Source organism: Microcaecilia unicolor, chromosome 3 (assembly GCF_901765095.1).
Source record: "Microcaecilia unicolor chromosome 3, aMicUni1.1, whole genome shotgun sequence".
Taxonomy (NCBI): domain Eukaryota; kingdom Metazoa; phylum Chordata; class Amphibia; order Gymnophiona; family Siphonopidae; genus Microcaecilia; species Microcaecilia unicolor.
Window position 1 is genome coordinate 173,002,672 of NC_044033.1, and position 18,881 is coordinate 173,021,552.

The following is an 18,881-nucleotide window of genomic DNA, read 5'->3' on the forward strand; positions in this document are numbered from 1 at the left end:
GAGGAGTATATTGTTGCCAGTTGCAATTATTTGCTTAAATCTAGTCATAAGGGTGACTAATACTGTCTCTGTGCTATGATTCGACCGGAATCCTGATTGGGCGTCATGCAGTATTGAGTGTTTGTTTAGATAGTTTGTAAGTTGTTTGGTTACCATTCCTTCAGTTATTTTGGTTATTAGTGGTATGGATGCTACTGGCCTGTAGTTGGTTATATCACTCATGCATTTCTTTGTATCTTTCGGGATTGGGGTGAGTAGGATTTTTCCTTTTTCTAGGATTTTTCCTTTTTCTTTTGGGAAGAGTCCATTCTGTAGCATGAAGTTCACATGGCTCGTTAGGTCTATTATGAATTGTTGAGGAGCAGATTTCATGAGGTAGTTTAGGCACGTGTCTAGTTTGCAGTGGGATTTGGCATATTTTTTGAGAGTATCAGAGATGAGGTCTTCTGATAGTGTTTCAAATTCGGTCCATGTTCTGTCTGCAGGGTATGTTCCTTCTTCTGGGTCAAGACAATCTAAGAGTGTGGCGTACTCTATAGGGCTTGCGGGTATTTTGAGTCGTAGTTGTATAATTTTCTCCTCGAAGTATTTCGCAAGGTTGTCCACATCTGGTATATCTTTGCCGTTGTTTGTGGCTGGTGTGGTGTCTAACAGTTTATTCACAAGGTTGAAGAGTTTATGTGTGTCTTTGTAGTTTGGTCCTATTATTGTTTTGTAATGTAGTCTTTTGGTCTGTTTTATGGTGTATTTGTATTTTCTCCGAAGTAGTTTCCATGCGTTTAGTGTTTGTTCGTCTTTCTTTTTGTTCCATTCTCGTTCTAGTTTCCTGACTTGTGTTTTAAGTTTTTTCAGCTCTTCGGTGAACCATGGATTTGTTTTTTTCCTGTGTGATGTTCTGGTTTGGATTGGGGCGACTTTGTCTAGTGTTGTACATTGATTGTCCCATTCTTGGAGGAATTGGATGGTGTCAGCGTTTGTTGGCCATTCGTTCTGGTAGATCTGTTGCCAGAATATTGTGGGGTCTATTTTTCCTCTCGTTTTGTATGTTGTTCGCTCCTGTTTATTGCTTGTGTTTATGTGTGCTTTTCGCCAGCAGAGAGAGACATTTGCTTTGTGGTGGTCTGACCATAATGTAGGTGTCCATCTTGTGTCAGTAATTGTGATGGTTGAATCCGGTTCGAATTTATTTGTTATGATATCAAGTGTGTGTCCTTTTTTGTGTGTTGGTTGCGTATTGGGTACTTGTAAGTCCCAGAGTTTTAGGAATTCTTTGCATTCTCGTGTGCTTGGTGAGGTGTCATCTTCTAGGTGTAGGTTGATGTCTCCTAGTATGAGGATGTTTGAGGCAGACATGCAGGAATTCGAGATGAAATCCATGAGTTGTGCTTGGGAGTCTTGCCATTTTCCTGGTGGCCTGTAGAATAGGATGGTGTTAAGATGTCCTATAAGGTTTGGATGATTAATTCTAGTCGATGCTATTTCGAGTTGTGGCGAGGTAGATTCGCCCGTGATTGTGATGTGGAATTCGGGTTTGTAGATAATAGCTATTCCGCCTCCTCTTTTTTTCCCATTTCTTGTCCAGTGGGTGATTTTGTATTCTGGTGGGCATGTTTCTAAGATGGCGGGGTCTGTAGGGCTATGGAACCAGGTTTCTGTGATGAATAAAAGGTCTAATTTATCTGTGGTGATCCAGTCTAGTATATCTACTGAGTTGCTTACTGCTGATCTTGCATTGATATATCCTAGTTGGATTGAGTGGTATGGTTCCGTGGGGGGGTTCGATGTGCTTATTTTTATTAGTTGTCTGTTTCTTCGGTGGTTGAATTTGTTATTGTTTTCATCTGTTGGTCGGCTGTATTCATATCCAGAGATTGTTCCGTTTGGTTGGTTGTTTTGTTTTTGGTTTGTTAGGTTGTTGATTGGTTGTGTATAGGATTGTTGTATTGTGGGTGAGTTGTTATGGATGTTCTTTAGGGTGGGCATTGTGTTTAAGTGAGTGTTGTGTGGTTTGCGGGCAGTGGTGTTGGTGTTGTTTTGGTTGTAGGTTGTGTGTGTGTATAAGAGTAAGGAGAAACAATGGATGGTTAGGAGTGTTTTACTGGTGTACATGTCTGTGTCTAAGGTGCTGTGGCAAACGTTCAGTTGGTTTACATTCAAACGAATCAAGCTTCCATTTGCATTTAGGCTAGGCAGTTTGAAGTCTACATTTGCATTTGAGCTTGGCTACAATTCAAATCGAGGGAAAGCTTACATTTGCATTTAAGTTTAGCAACGTTTTAAAGCTAGGCAACTATTCATAGCTTACATTTGCATTTAAGTTTAGCAACATTTCAAAGCTAGGCAACTATTCATAGCTTACATTTGCATTTAAGTTTAGCAACGTTTTAAAGCTAGGCAACTATTCACAGCTTACATTTGCATTTAAGTTTAGCAACGTTTTAAAGCTAGGCAACTATTCACAGCTTACATTTGCATTTAAGTTTAGCAACGTTTTAAAGCTAGGCAACTATTCATAGCTTACATTTGCATTTAAGTTTAGCAACGTTTTAAAGCTAGGCAACTATTCACAGCTTACACTTGCATTTAAGTTTAGCAACGTTTTAAAGCTAGGCAACTATTCATAGCTTACATTTGCATTTAAGTTTAGCAACGTTTTAAAGCTAGGCAACTATTCACAGCTTACATTTGCATTTAAGTTTAGCAACGTTTTAAAGCTAGGCAACTATTCACAGCTTACATTTGCATTTAAGTTTAGCAACGTTTTAAAGCTAGGCAACTATTCATAGCTTACATTTGCATTTAAGTTTAGCAACGTTTTAAAGCTAGGCAACTATTCACAGCTTACATTTGCATTTAAGCTTAGCAACGTTTCAAAGCTAGGCAACTATTCACATGGTTAGGAGTGTTTTACTGGTGTACATGTCTGTGTCTAAGGTGCTGTGGCAAACGTTCAGTTGGTTTACATTCAAACGAATCAAGCTTCCATTTGCATTTAGGCTAGGCAGTTTGAAGTCTACATTTGCATTTGAGCTTGGCTACAATTCAAATCGAGGGAAAGTTTACATATGCATTTAAGCTTAGCAACAATTCAAAGCTTGGTATCAATTCACTGCTTACATTTGCATTTAAGTTTAGCAACATTTCAAAGCTAGGCAACTATTCACAGCTTACATTTGCATTTAAGTTTAGCAACGTTTTAAAGCTAGGCAACTATTCACAGCTTACATTTGCATTTAAGCTTAGCAACGTTTCAAAGCTTGGCAACAGCTTGCCTAGAGTGGTGCATGCATTTAAGCCAAGCAGTAGTTAATTTTATTTTATTTATTTATTACGGTTGTGCTGTTTTGCTCCGCGGTCTCCGATCAGCAGCCCGTCCTCTTTTGCATTGTCCCAACCATGGGCGCGCTTCCACGAGGGCCTCCGGTTTCTCTGTAGTCTTTTAATCGGGTTCAGTGGGGCTCTGGTGTTGCTCTGGTCCGTTCCGGTCCAGTTAGAGTCCTTCAAGTCAGGGGACTGGTCGGGGGCTGGTCGCGGACGCGAGGTAGGCAGGCTCTCCCAGTCGGTCTCGTGTCTCTGGTTATGTTGTTCTTGTTCCGTGGTCGGGATGCGAGGTGGGTAGGCCTTCAAAGTCGGTCTCGGTTCACTCGGGCCATTCGTTTGCTCGTGTTGGATCTCACTGCTTCCCGGACCTGTTCACTCTGTCTGTTTCCCAACCAACGGTCGGCTCTGGCGGCCTGAACGGCGGCCACAGGAATAAGCAACTGACCTGGGGTTTGCTGGTCCCTTATCCCAGATGCCTCGACAGTCGATCTCCGTAGGCTGCCTACTATTCCTCGGGTCTGGTGCTGCGCACTCAACAACCGCAAGGCTGTTCGATCACAGCTGCTCTCCTCGGGTTCTTGGAAGGCGCGTGGTTCCCTTCTCGGTCAGTCACAGCTCTCCAGCCGGTCGGCGGGCTCAGCTGAGGGTCGGTGCCTGGTTAGAAGGAGAGCTCAATCTGTTCTCAGTGATCCTTCGATCCTGTTCTCATTGGTTAGATCAATAAAATATGGTGCTCAACCTGAACTTGGTGAGCATTTAGCATTTAAGTAAAAGGTTTGGCAGTCGTTTGTAGTGCATGTAATTAGAGCGTTTAGAGGTTATGCAGCTAGAAGCAAGGCTTAGGAGCATGGCAGTATGCGTTTAAAGGTCTATGCAGCTAGAAGCAAGGCTTAGGTGCATGGCAGTATGCGTTTAAAGGTCTATGCAGCTAGAAACAAGGTATTGAAGCAGGCAATATGTAAGGCATTTAGCATGCTTTTAAAGGTGGTAGTATAATTAGAACATTTATGCTAGCAAAGGTAAGCAAGTAAAGTCACTGGCAGCCTAGTAGCAGCAGCAGTTCTTATCTGGTTTCCTGTGCATCCAGACGAAGCAGTGCAGAGGGGCGATCGATGTGAGCCGATCCTCTCACAATTTCATCATTTGGTCGCTCTCAGCGCTGCTCTGGCTGGCGCTGGGGTACTTCTCCGCGGCCTGGTCGTTGATCTCATGGGACCTCAGCGTAGATGAAAGCTCCTTTTGAGCCACTTGATTTCTGTTCACTAAAGTACTTGACCTGCAAGGTCTTGTTTTTGGTGGCAGTTACTTCAGCTCACAAGGTCAGTGAGCTTCAGGTCTTAATAGTGGATCCATCTTGCACAAAATTTCATCATAAGAGTAGTTCTACACAAACACCCTAATTTTCTTCCTAAAATGTTGTCTGAGTTGAATCAGTCTATCATCCTTCCAACATTTTTCCCCAAACCTCATGCCCATTCTGGCAAAAGTGCACTCTACACTTCAGATTGCAAGTGAGCATTGGCCTTTTACTTGGAGTGGACTATAGATAGTCCACCCAACTTTTTGTTTCTTTTGACCCCCAATAGGACAGGGATCACAATTGGGGAAATGCATATTTTCTAATTGGCTGGCAGATTGCATTTTTTTTCACTTCTGCTTAGGCTGGGTTGTCTGTTTAGGGTCATGTCAAGACTTGCAATGTCAAAGCCATAGCAGCATCGGTAACCCACTTGAGATCAGCCTCTATTGAAGATTGCAAGGCTGCAACGTGGTCTTCAGTCCACACATTCACATCCCACTATTGCCTTGAGCAAGATAACTGAGTGAGTCACTTTGGACAGACAGTTCTGCAGAATTTGGGGTCTAGAATCCATCTCTACCCTCCTAGGCCTGTTTTATTCTGTTCCAGGCTGCATACTCACAACCAGTATGTATGCAGTTTCATGTTAATTGAATTTTGAACTTGCCATTGCCAGTTCCTATTGTCCTAATGCTGTTTTCAGTGAGCCTGGTAGCTAGGGATTCCCACCTGAGAATCAATTAGCCTACTTGTGCTTAAAGTGAAGATACTTACTTGTAGCTAGTATTGAGGACAGCAGGCCATTAATTCTCACATACCCTCCCACCTCCCCTTGGAATTGTTTTCTGTAGCTGTGTTACTGTATTGATGTTCCTGCGCTTGTGAGGTGAGCGGAAAGGCGCTCACATGTGTTATGGGGTTGCTGCTGTGAGCTCATAAAGCTATATTATGCTAGGCAGCATTCTGCACTGGGATGACATCACCCACATATGAGAATTAATAGCCTGTTGTCCTCAGAGAATAGCTGCTACAGGTATGATGAACAGATGGATACAGAAATGCTAAAGGAAATTAGGGACGCAAACAAACTGAGCAACACAATAATAATGGGTGATTTCAAGTACCCCGATATTGACTGGGCAAATGTAACATCAGAGCATGCTAGGAAGGTAAAATTCTTTGATGAAATCAAGGACTGCTTTATGGAGCAGCTGGTACAGGAGCCAACGAGAGAAGGAAAAATTCAAGACCTAGTCCTTAGTGGAGCGCATGATCTGGTGTGGGAGGTAATGGTGCTGCGGCCGCTTGATAACAGTGATCTTAATATGATCGGATTTGATATTAGCTTTGAAGTAAGAATACATAGGAAATCAAATACGTTAGCGCTTAACTTTAAAAAAGGAGACTATGATAAAATGAGAAGAACGGTGAAAAGAAAACTTGGAGGAGCAGCTGCGAGGGTCAAAAATTTACATCAGGCTTGGATGCTGTTAAAAAAACACCATCCTGGAAGCCCAGGCCAAATATAATCCGCATATTAAAAAAGGAGGATGGAAGACCAAACTGCAGCTGGCATGGTTAAAAAGTGAGGTGAAGGAAGCTATTAGAGCTAAAAGAAAATCCTTCAGAAAATGAAAGAAGGAACTAATGGAAAATAGTAAGAAACAGCATAAGGAATGTCAAGTCAAATGCAAAGCGCTGATAAGGAAAGCTAAGAGGGACTTCGAAAAAAAAGATTGCGTTGGAGGCCAAAATACATAGTAAAATTTTTTTAGGAATATTAAAAGCAGGAAGCTGGCAAAAGAATCAGTTGGACCGCTAGATGACCGAGGAGTAAAAGGGGCGATCAGGGAAGACAAAGCCATAGCGGAGAGATTAAATGAATTCTTTGTTTTGGTCTTCCTCGATGAACATTTGGGTGGGATACCGGTGCCAGAAATGGTATTCAAAGCTGACGAGTCGGAGAAACTTAATGAATTCTCTGTAAACCTGGAAGATGTAATGGGGTAGTTCTACAAACTGAAGAGTAGCAAATCTCCTGGACCGGATGGTATTCATCCCAGAGTACTGATAGAACTGAAAAATGAACTTGTGGAGCTATTGTTAGTAATATGTAATTTATCCTTAACATCAAGTGTGGTACTGGAAGATTTGAGGGTGGCCAATGTAACGCCGATTTTTAAAAAAGGTTGCAGAGGAGTTCCAGGAAATTATAGACCGGTGAGTCTGACATCGGTTCCGGGCAAAATGGTAGAGACTATTATAAAGAACAAAATTACAGAGCATATTCAAAAGCATGGATTAATGAGACAAATCCAACATGGATATAGTGAAGGGAAATCTTGCCTCACCAATCTACTACATTTCTTTGAAGGAGTAAACAAACATGTGGACAAAGGGGAGCCGGTTGATATTGTATATCTGGATTTCCAGAAGGCGTTTGACAAAGTACCTCATGAAAGACTCCAGAGGAAATTGGAGAGTCATGGGATAGGAGGTAGTGTTCTATTGTGGATTAAAAACTGGTTAAAAGAAAACAGAGAGTAGGGTAAAATGGTCAGTATTCTCAATGGAGAAGGGTAGTTAGTAGGGTTCCCCAGGGGTCTGTGCTGGGACCACTGCTTTTTAACATATTTATAAATGATCTAGAGGGGGGGTCACGTGATGCTTTAGGGCAAGGCAGACGTGGTGCCGAGTTCTCCTGGGCCCCGACTCGAATTAATCTCCAATAAACCCTGCAAACTGCAGAGAAAGATTGCTGACTTGTGGGAATAGCGACAGCGCATCGCATGGAAAAATTTTTGAGTGCTTCAAAAGCAACAATGGCGCCAAAAAGCACTAAAAAAGATAAGGAGACGCCGAAGATGGCTGGCGGAGTGGAAGAGAGCCCACCACAATCTGACTCCGTGGTGTTCTCAGAAGAGCAGCTGCATCAAATAGCAAGTACTGTAGGAGCAGTGATCGAGCCAATCCAGATAAAATTTGATAAAGTCTTTGCCCAGCTGACGACGCTGGAAGAACTTTTAACAGATACAGTGAGGAGAACTGGAGAGAGAGAGAGCAGCGGATTGTGGTAATGGAGGAGGCGCTACCCCCTGCTTTGCAGCAAATGAAAGCGTTAGAGACCAAAACAGGATCTCTAGCCGAAAAACTTGATGAACTTGAAAACAGGTCTCGTCGGGCAAACTTGAGAATAGTAGGCTTACCGGAATCCGTGGGAGCCTCAGTACTATCGTCGGTGTTAGAGAAATGGCTGTCGCAGGAGTTCGCGTTGTCCGACCACGCGGGGCCCTTATGTTTGGAGAGGGCTCACCGCATAGGCCGACAACAAGATGGCCGACGCAGCCCGCGAACTGTGATTTTAAAGGTTCACAATTACATCCATAAGGAAGAGATTTTAAGAGGATATCGACAAAAACGGAACGAGACTAAGTTTGATGGTCATCAAATTCTCATCTTCCAAGACTACTCTGCAGCCTTACAAGAAAAGAGGAAGCTGTATTCTCCACACTGCAAACGCTTGCACGAGCTAAATACTCAGTTCATGCTGGCATACCCAGCGATATTAAAAGTTAAAGAGCATGGACAATGGAAAGTTTTGGGATCTCCTGAAGAAGCAAAGAAATATGTACAACAACTGGAACAGAGAGAAAGGGAAACCGCTGGTAATGATTGACTGGATGGCTGTATACATGAATGTACTTGACTAAAGCTGTGGCATTAAGCATTGTTTGATATGCAGAGTTGTTATATTGGTTAAAAAAGTTAGAACATAGGAGTCGGGGACCGGGAGACTAGGAAACCCCTAAGACGCACAGTAAATGGGCAGTTTTCATGAGGGCTGGAGGGGTGAAGAAGGGGGGATCCAAGGGGGAGGGGGAGAGAAAGGGAAGGGGGGAAGGGAACAGGAGGGGAGAGGGAGGGTGGAGGAGGGTTATGGGTAGGGAAAAAGCACAAGATGATATTGAACTTGAGTGTTGCTATTCTTGCTGGTCCAACTGGTATCAATCTATACTGTCAATGCTGTGGTGTGCAGTGGGGGATGCATTCCCTCGGGGCAAGGCTGGATGCCCTGGGGAGATAGAAGATAGAGCTCATATAAGGTTTAGACAGTCAAAGAGCTAGCATGACCTCTAGGAAAGTGCGAATAATCTCCTGGAATGTTGGAGGCATTGCTTCCCCCATTAAGAGAACTAAAATATTGGCGGCTTTGAAACGTCATGGGGTGGGGATAGCATGCCTCCAAGAGACTAGGCTCTCCCAGGAAGAGCATGAGAAATTAAAGAGACACTGGGTGGGTGAGGTGTTCTGCTCCCCCGCAACAGGACGGAGAGGGGGGGTGGCCATCTTAATCCATAAAGCTTTGCTATGTCAAGCACAAATGATGTTTAAAGATGGCGATGGAAGGGTGGTAGGGATTAAACTGAATCTACAGGGGAAGGAACTTCATCTAGCGTCTATATATGGCCCGAACACCTCTGCACACACTTTCTATGCCCAGCTGTTAGTGCGCTACCAGAGTCACACAAAGCTCCCCTTGATCTTGGTGGGTGACATGAATCAAGTAATGGATGAGGAGCTAGATAGATCAGGCACTTGTCAGTTGCGGCGGGAGCCAGTCACCTCGCTGTTGGAAACTTTCTGCCAGGAACTGGGCCTAGTAGACATATGGAGATTATTGCATGGGGAGGAGAGGGATTACACTCATACCTCTAGAGCGCATCGCACACAGTCTAGAATAGACTACATATTTGCAACCCAAGATCTCTTCCCCAGAGTAATCAGTGCTCAAATCGGCCCGGAAGAGATTTCAGATCACTCGCTCACCTGGGTAGACCTGGAATCCATGCCATACTTTCAACAGAGGCCGGGATGGCGGTTTCCAGCTTATCTTTACATCTCTAAGGATTTTGCGAGTTTTTTACAAAAGAAATGGGAGGAGTATATAGCCCACAATCAGGCTCATAGTGAAGATTCTGTGTTGTTTTGGTCGGCCGCCAAAGCAGTATTAAGAGGTGAAATAATTGCCTATGTTAGTAAACGCAACCAACAGATCACACAGGGCATAATAGACCTAGAGGAAATTGAGGGTGGTAAAAAGGAACTATACTAGAGACCCTACACAGATACAGCATGAGTTACTGATGCCTACTAGGGCAGCATTAAACAGTTTAATACATGAAAGGACAATGAGATCTCTATTGTACAGGAAATATAAACTCCACAAATTTGGAGACAGGGCGGGAGGAATGATGGCTAGATTGGTGAAGGGGGCCCGGAAATCATATTTCATCTCAGTCATACAGAAGCCCACAGGTGGGGTAACAACTAATTTAGAGGAGATTGCACTCACATTTAGAAAACATTTTGCCACTTTGTACGAAAAGGGCCGAGAGGAGGAAGGTCTTCGGGAAGAGATGCAGAGATATTTACAAATTAAAAGATTGGGGAAGATCCCTGTAGATCGACTGGCCCCTTTTAACAATCCGGTAGATGCAAAAGAGTTGCAAAAGGCTATCGGTGCATTAAAACTACACTCTGCTCCGGGGCCGGATGGTCTGTCTGGAGAGTTTTACAAACTGATGAAACCACAGATAATAGGGCCTCTAACTGAATATTTTAATGCCATAGTAAATGCAGGTCATTTTCCACAATATGCCAACTCGGCGACAATCAGCTTGATTCCAAAAAAAGGTAAAGATCCCTTGCAGCCTAATTCATACAGGCCAATTTCCCTAATAAATGTGGAGGCCAAATTGCTCTCCTGGATTTTGGCTGACCGTCTGGCACCCTTGATGCCTTTACTTATCCAGGAAGATCAGATGGGGTTTGTGCGGGGCCGCCATTCAGTTTTAAATGTCAGGAAACTAATTATGGCTATGCTTCCCGGGGCAGAACCTGAGGTCCGTCGAATGATTGTGAGTCTAGATGCAGAACGGGCATTTGACCAGGTGAACTGGTCCTTTATGTTTGAAATATTAAAGACCATGGGCTTAGAGGGATGGACTTTACAAGCGATAACAACCTTATACACACAACCAAGAGCCGCAGTTAGAGTGAATGGGGTTCGAACGCCAGAGTTTGACATAGGAAGAGGCACGCGACAGGGCTGTCCCCTCTTTCCACTACTCTTTTTGCTGACATTAGAACCCCTTGTAGCCGAGATTCGAATGCGGCGGGACATCAGGGGCATACGGGTCTTTGGGAAAGAACTTAAGGTACTTGCATATGCCGATGATGTCCTGCTGCTGTTAGGCGACCCCCAGACTTCTTTAGAGAGTCTCCTCAGAGTTACCAGTGCATATGGCAAGCTGTCCGGGTACACGATTAATAAAACAAAGTCACTGGCTTTACCCTTAGATGCTGCAGTAGAACTACATGGAGGGGCCCTCTCCCCTTACACTGGGATGAGCATCAGTTTAACTATTTGGGAGTCACTATTCCAGTTGATCTGGGGACCCTGTACGATAGGAATGTGCAACCCCTTATAGATACCATGAGATGCTTGTTGCAGCTTTGGAGTTCATGCCCGCTATCGCTTATGGGTCGGATAGGCCTCCTAAACATGGTAATAGTCCCTAAGTGGCTTTACAAATTTCAGATGTTACCGTTGTATCTGCGACGAAGGGAGGAAAAGATACTAAACAGACTAATACAGAATTTCCTCTGGAATAAAAAAAAGCCTAGACTCCCCATAAATGTGATTCAGAAGCCGAGACCACAAGGGGGGATGGGTTTGCTTAACATACGACAATTAACGGTGGCCTGTGCCATGAGGCACATAAGGGATTGGCTGTTGGAGAGTCAAGATTTTTCTGCAACTCCAATAGAGCTGGCTTTGTCCCCCACTGCACACCTGGGCTGGGTACTTCATGCACCCGGAAGGAGACTAAATAGAGAACTGGGCAGGAACCCTTTAGTTACCTCAGCGAGAGCAGCATGGTGATGGCTTTGTAGGTGGCACCATTTTGACTGGAGGATGACACCTTTTTTGCCATTGCTTCATAATCCAGATTTCCCGGAGGGTACATCGTCTGTGGCTTTTAGCCGCTGGCGGACACTTGGAATAAAGTACAAATATCAATTGGTGTCTGAGGAGGGTAAAATCCGGACATTTACAGATTTGTGTCAGGAATTCAAACTAAGGGAGATAGATCGTTTTGCATACTTACAAGTGCAGCATTATATAATAGCATTGGGCTGGTCTAACTTAAGTGAAGATGTTCAAGATATGTTGAGTACAGACCTGACATTGGGGGCACAGGATTCAGTGCCCCTTAAATACCATCATAGAGCTCTGCAAGATTCCACAGAAGATATAGACTTTTGTAGTAGAGCTCAACGCTGGGCCGCAGACTTGCTGACTGAAGTTACTGGAGAGATTTTGAGCAAGTTGGTATCCTCCATGTGGAAAGTTTCCATCTTCACTCGATATTGGGAGATGCAATATAAGTTTGCTCTACGACTATATATCTCACCAGCAAGAGCTTCCAAGGCTGGTTATGGTGACTCGGATGCATGCCCTTGGTGTAGCCAGGCCTCGGCTACGCTCGGCCACATGTTTTGGTTTAGCCCGCACACGCTGCAGCTGTGGACCCAAATTTTGGGTGAAATCAAGAGATACTGGGGACGTACAATACAGAGACATCCTTTGCTATTGTTTGGTGAATATAAATGCATTAAGCCAACACTTCCAGGATTCTTGTCTTTCCTGCAGAGAGCAATATTGATGGGAAAGAGAGTCATCTTATTACACTGGTGAGACACCAGAGCTCCTACTGTACGAACCTGGAGAATACAAATGATAGAACTCCTAAAGCTGGAGAGGTGCGGACTATTAGATTTGTCCTCCAGAGAGGGATTGAGCTTCCAGAGGACATGGGCGAACTTTTGGGATACACTGCAGCCATTAGCGAGGAGTAGAATCTTAAATTGACTTTATCAGAGTTCATGTCATAGTCATAATCGTTATTAGGACCATTTATGCTGTGGGAGGGGAGGGTAAGGGAGGGGATGGGAGGGGGGGGGGTTGGGGATAGGGAAGTGAAGAAGAAGAAGGGGGAGAAATGGAGTAAGAGTGTGGGGGGGGGGGATAATAAAAATGTGGAGCATTTCACGATTTATGAATATGTTGAAGGTAATTGGTATTCATATTGTTACTTTGCAGTGTTATTTGTATGTTACCTTTTCTGCTAATAAAACAGAATTAAATATAAATATATAAATGATCTAGAGATGAGATAATTAAATTTGCTGATGACACAAAGTTATTCAAAGTCGTTAAATCGCGGGAGGATTGTGGAAAAATTACAAGAAGACCTTACGAGACTGGGCGTCTAAATGGCAGATGGCGTTTAATGTTGAACATGTGCAAAGTGATGCATGTGGGAAAGAGGAACCCGAATTACAGCTACGTCATGCAAGGTTCCACAGACCAAGAAAGGGATCTAGGTGTCATCGTTGATGATACGTTGAAACCTTCTGCTTAGTGTACTGCTGCGGCTAAGAAAGTAAATAGAATGTTAGGTTAGGAAAGGAATGGAAAACAAAAATGAGGATGTTATAATGCCTTTGTATCGCTCCATGGTGCAACCACACCTCGAATATTGTGTTCAATTCTGGTTGCTGCTTCTCAAAAAAGATATAGTGGAATTGTAAAAGGTACAGAGAAGGGCAACGAAAATGATAAAGGGGATGGGACGACTTCCCTATGAGGAAAGGCTAAAGCAGCTAGGGCTCTTCAGCTTGGAGAAAAGGTGGCTGAGGGGAGATATGATAGAGGTCTATAAAATAATGAGTGGAGTTGAACGGGTAGATGTGAAGCATCTGTTTACGCTTTCCAAAAATACTAGGACTAGGGAGCATGCGATGAAGCTACAATGTAGTAAATTTAAAACGAATCGGAGAAACGTTTTCTTCACTCAACGTGTAATTAAACTCTGGAATTCGTTGCTAGAGAATGTGGTAAAGGCGGTTAGCTTAGTGGAGTTTTAAAAAGGTTTGGATGGCTACCTAAACATAGACAATTATTAAATGGACTTGGGGAAAATCCACTATTTCTGGGATAAGCAATATAGAATGTTTTGCACTTTTTTGGGATTTTGCCGGGTATTTGTGACCTGGATTGGCCACTGTTGTAAACAGAATGCTGGGCTTGATAGACCTTTGGTCTTTCCCAGTGTGGCAATACTTATGTACTTATGTAGGTAAGTATCTTTGCTTTACCATCTTTCTGAATTTTAATACGTAATTATATATTTGCTAGTTAACAGTTTGAAAATCATTTTAAAATGTATGTGGTGGGACAGCAGTTCAGTAACCCTCCCTGTGGGTTCATTACTATTTCTTAGATTTAATACACATTTACTTTACTTAAAAAAATAATTGTGAATAAGGCCTCAAAAGGTTAGTGACTGTTGAGCATTCAGTTAGCTAAAGACAGTTCTGCAGTTGAACAATACCTCTTAGCTTGTGAATGTATATACAGGGCAAGTATATGTGGGAGAGTTGATGACCGTATTAATTGATCATGACCATCAATCTTATGTTTGTTTTTGTTTTATGTATAAATAAATATTAGAATAAATAAATTAAAGTACTAAGTCACTACCGATGGCAGCCTCCTTCTTCCACTCCAACTGCAGTGAGGAAAAGGGAGCAAATTCAAAAAGTGTTGTCATGACACAACATCAGTGGGAAGGAGTTTTGGAATATTGTTTGTTTCAACAATTTTTATTGATGAGTTCACATGGTAAACAAATCCGTATCAATCAATATAAAACTGAGAACAAATAATTCTATCACATATTAATAAGCCTGAGATTTCTATCATCAACATTTTTCAATCTTGTCTCCCCTATCCCTTCCCTCTTGTCTTATATTTTTGTAAATGTGTGCTTGTACAATTGCATAACTATTAACAATAAACTTTTATCTTAAACTCTAATAATTATGTCCCATGTATAACTCTGTGTGCTATCCCAACAGTGTGTGCAGGCGAATCCTCATTAATGTATTCTATCAAAGGATTGCTCTCCTGGCTAATAATACACATGTCCCTCCAATTTCCATGGAATATAACCCTCCCCAAAACTGTGCCCCCTCCCCCTCCCCACCTCCCTCCCCCACTACTCTGATGAAAACTTCTACTTACTTCATGGTTGAGCTACCTCTCCCTCTCCACGTGTTAAACTACCAGAGTGTAGGTTATTATTTACTGCTTCATTTGGCGCTTTACGGTTTTTTCTGTGCGGACCACCCCATCTATGTATTCCCCCACTGGCCACCACCCATCTAAAATTACTTCCCCCCCCACCTTCCCCTTTATAGTACGGACAGAGTATTGAGCACTGCACTTCTCGCTTTATGGGAAATACTTTGCAAATGTCTGTTCCAGATAGAAATAAATGCTTTTCTTTTCTTTGGGCTGCTCTAGCCTCCCATAACATCAACTCGTGAAATTTATTCCTCCAAAACCAGATGGTGGGCGGCTCCTCTTGCATCCAATGCCTCAATATACATTTTTTCCCCACTGCATATGCTTTACCCAGTAACAGATCCATGTTCTTGTCTGAGAGCTCATATGCCCCCTTTTTGTTTAATAACACCCCTCTCCAAGAGGGAATTAGTCTGTGACCTATGAGAGTCTCAAAATAATTGTGGAGCCTTTTCCAAAAGATTTTCACTTTGGCACAACTCCAAAATGCATGCAAAAATGTATTTCTCCCTCGTTTACACTTTACACATTGAGCATCCAGTGCCCAACCAGCTCTTGCTACTTGTGTTTGTGCTATGTATCCCCTATGTAATATCCTATACTGGCTCTCCTGAGCTCCGCACCGCCTACTTGCCTGGGGATATCTTTTATCAATTTTGTGAAATTTAATCCCTTCAATTCATATCCCAGGTCTTTACTCCATGCCTCTTTAAGTGCTCCATAGTTTCGGGGCGAACAGAGCGACATCAAAGCTCGGTGCAAACTGGCTATGGAAACGTGACCATGTGCGTCCCCTTTTAAAAATTCTCGGAGTTTTTGTCCCAATTTTGTGCCCAAAGCCTCCTGATCTAAGCTGTACCAATAGTGATGTAATTGTCTATATGTATAGTGATCCTTGTTGGTTAAGGAAAGCCTCCGCCGCAGGTCTGGAAATGTATACAAACCTCCCTCCTCATTTACTATGTGTTCCATTAGGGTGATTCCCATATCTGCCCAGCTCTTGATTAACGTAGCCTCCAGTCCTGGTGGAAAACCTGTATTCCCCCGGAGTGGAAGCTGATCACTAACATTTGGGTTTTGATTCCAAGCTGTCATGAGAAAGCGCCAGACCTGTCTTAAGGGTTGTAATAGTATACTTTTCTTACACGTTGGCGGCAAACTTTTTGAGTGGACCTGTAAGAGAAAGTTGACATGCCAAGGTTTATATAGTGCCTGTTCCCACCTAACCGGAGTAAATTGTTCTGTGCCCATTTGGAATATTGCTTAAAGGAACTAGACAGTTGTGATACAAAAGGAGGGGAAGGATAGGGAACACATGACCTGTGATTGGGTACAGACAGAATATTCATAGAGCTTTTTATCTGGGGAAAATATGTACATAAGTAATGCCACACTGGGAAAAGACCAAGGGTCCATCGAGCCCAGCATCCTATCCACGACAGCGGCCAATCTAGGCCAAGAGCACCTGGCAAGCTTCCCAAACGTACAAACATTCTATACATGTTATTTCTGGAATTGTGGATTTTTCCCGTCCATTTAGTAGTGGTTTATGGACTTGTCCTTTAGGAAACCGTCTAACCCCTTTTTAAACTCTGTGAAGCTAACCGCCTTCACCACGTTCTCTGACAACGAATTCCAGAGTTTAATTATGCGTTGGGTGAAGAAATATTTTCTCAGATTTGTTTTAAATTTACTACACTGTAGTTTCATTGCATGCCCCCTAGTCCTAGTATTTGTGGAAAGCGTGAACAGATGCTTCACATCCACCTGTTCCACTCCACTCATTATTTTATATACCTCTATCATGTCTCCCCTCAGCCGTCTCTTCTCCAAGCTGAAAAGCCCTAGCCTCCTTAGTCTTTCTTCATAGGGAAGTCATCCCATCCCCGCTATCATTTTAGTCACCCTTCGCTGCACCTTTTCCAATTCTGCTATATCTTTCTTAAGATGAGGCGACCAGAATTGAACACAATACTCAAGTTGCGGTCGCATCATGAAGCGATATAATGGCATTATGACATCCTCACACCTGTTTTCCATACCTTTCCTAATAATACCCAACATTCTAGTCGCTTTCCTAGCCACAGCAGCACACTGAGCAGAAGGTTTTATCGATGACGACACTCAGATTCCTTTCTTGGTCCGTAACTCCTAACGTGAAACCTTGCATGACATAGCTATAATTCGGGTTCTTTTTTCCCCACATGCATCACCTTGCACTTGCTCACATTAAACGCCATCTGCCATTTAGCCACCCAGTCTCCCAGTCTCGTAAAGTCCTTCTGTAATTTTTCACAATCCTGTCGCAAGTTAACGAGTTTGAATAACTTTGTGTCATCAGCAAATTTAATTACCTCGCTAGTTACTCCCATCTCTAAATCATTTATAAAGTAAGTCTTCAGCTTTTGTTTAAGGGTCTTGTGAGAGGGCTCAAGTCTAAAGTTAAGGGTAGTTAATTCCAGAATGATGAACAACTGCTTTGAAGCAGGCATTACAGTTTGATTCCAGTTTAACAACCTAATAAGAGAAGAATCAGGAGATTTCTACCCCTGGTGAATTATCAAAAAATCTCTACATTCTGAATATCATAATAAGCAGTTATTCTGCTTTTTAAGTAATTGCTAGAGTTAGCTTTTATGAAATAACTGAGGGAGTACAATTGTGAAAGCCATTTTCATGGTAGAACAGTAGAAATAAGCTTTTTGAAAATTGGCTACTCTCTCTGTGGGTAAAAGTGTGTATGCAGTGTGAGGGGGTCCTCTGGGCATAGTTAAGATACCAGAAAAGGAGGCACAAGTCTATATTTTCCTGTGGCAATATAGCAAAAATATGAGCTTCTTAGGCTAGAATTATCATCACAAATCCTGCAGATAAAAAGTACCAGTGGTATTTGCACCAAAACAGCTCAAATCTTCAACGGGAAAAATCATCTTTTCTGATTCTGCTGGTCACTTTTGCCTTTTCATGCGTCAAATATCATTTAAAAATTCAATTTGTACCAGCAATTTTATTTTTTTTTTATGTTTATTTACAGAGCAAGTCGGATGAAGTGGTGATGGTTTCCTCAAAATATAAGCAGAAATATGAATGCAAGCTTCCGGCGCTGGCTGTGAAATTCCACCAGGACCGGGATGAAGATTCTCGTGCTTACTCGGGAATGGGCATCTCTGACTTAATACGGCCCATGGAAGCTGCACCTTGTCTCTTAAAGGTAAGGCTTCCTTTGTGGCTGGTGATTGGAGATTGCAGATGGACAGTGTCGTCACTGGTGGTGTTCAGTAGATGGTAGTTGCAGATCATTGTAATACAAAGTCTTTGGGGGAAGAAATATCAGTCTTCATTTTTTTTTTTTGACGTTGATGCCCATAGGTTAGTGAATTTGTACTGCTGTGGTCCTTGATTGTCTAGCAGTTACCTACTCTGGGATACCAGGCAGGGTTTAAAATGGCCAGGGCTGTCTGGGGGGTGAATCAGAGTGGTAGCTCCACCCCCAGAAGGAAAACTTCCTATTGTTGCGCAACATCTCTGCCTTCCCTATCCTGGCCTGCAGCTGATGTTGCATGAGAGTGTTGGCAGGCCAGGACCTGCTGTGTGCTTACGTGTCTCTTGCAGACAGTACATTCTCATTCTTCAGTCTCAGCAGGAGCTGCCACATTTGATGCTGATTTGACCTGTGTCCCACAGGATCATCCCCAATATGGCAATTGTTGATTGTAGTCTTTTGCTGCTCGTCTCAAATTAGAACTAGCAGTGCTGCTGGTCAACCAAAAGTGAAGTGCCTAAAACTGAGAGTAAATTCAGGAGTGGAGAAGTAGCCTAGTGGTTAGTGCAGTGGCCTGGGGAACTGGGTTCAGTTCCCACTGCAGCTCCTTGTGACTCTGGGCAAGTCACTTAACTCTTCATTGTCCCATGTACAAAATACCTGTATATAATATGTAAACCTCTTTGATTGTAACCACAGAAAAGAGGGTATATCATGTCCCACTCCCTCTCCCAAATCCCTTTACAGATTTTAAAATAAAACCCTGGATTTTGCTGTGGGTA

General features: G+C 42.9%; 1 protein-coding gene across 2 annotated transcripts in view; it reads left to right on the forward strand.

The window, feature by feature from the left end:
- The window catches only part of OS9 (OS9 endoplasmic reticulum lectin), a 191,457-nt gene that overhangs the window by 25,556 nt on the left and 147,020 nt on the right, over positions 1–18,881 (forward strand). For both annotated transcript variants that reach the window (XM_030196589.1, XM_030196590.1), the window contains exon 2: positions 17,872–18,048. In XM_030196589.1, coding sequence (XP_030052449.1) covers positions 17,872–18,048 — 177 coding nt within the window. The remainder of the gene's footprint in view (positions 1–17,871; positions 18,049–18,881) is intronic.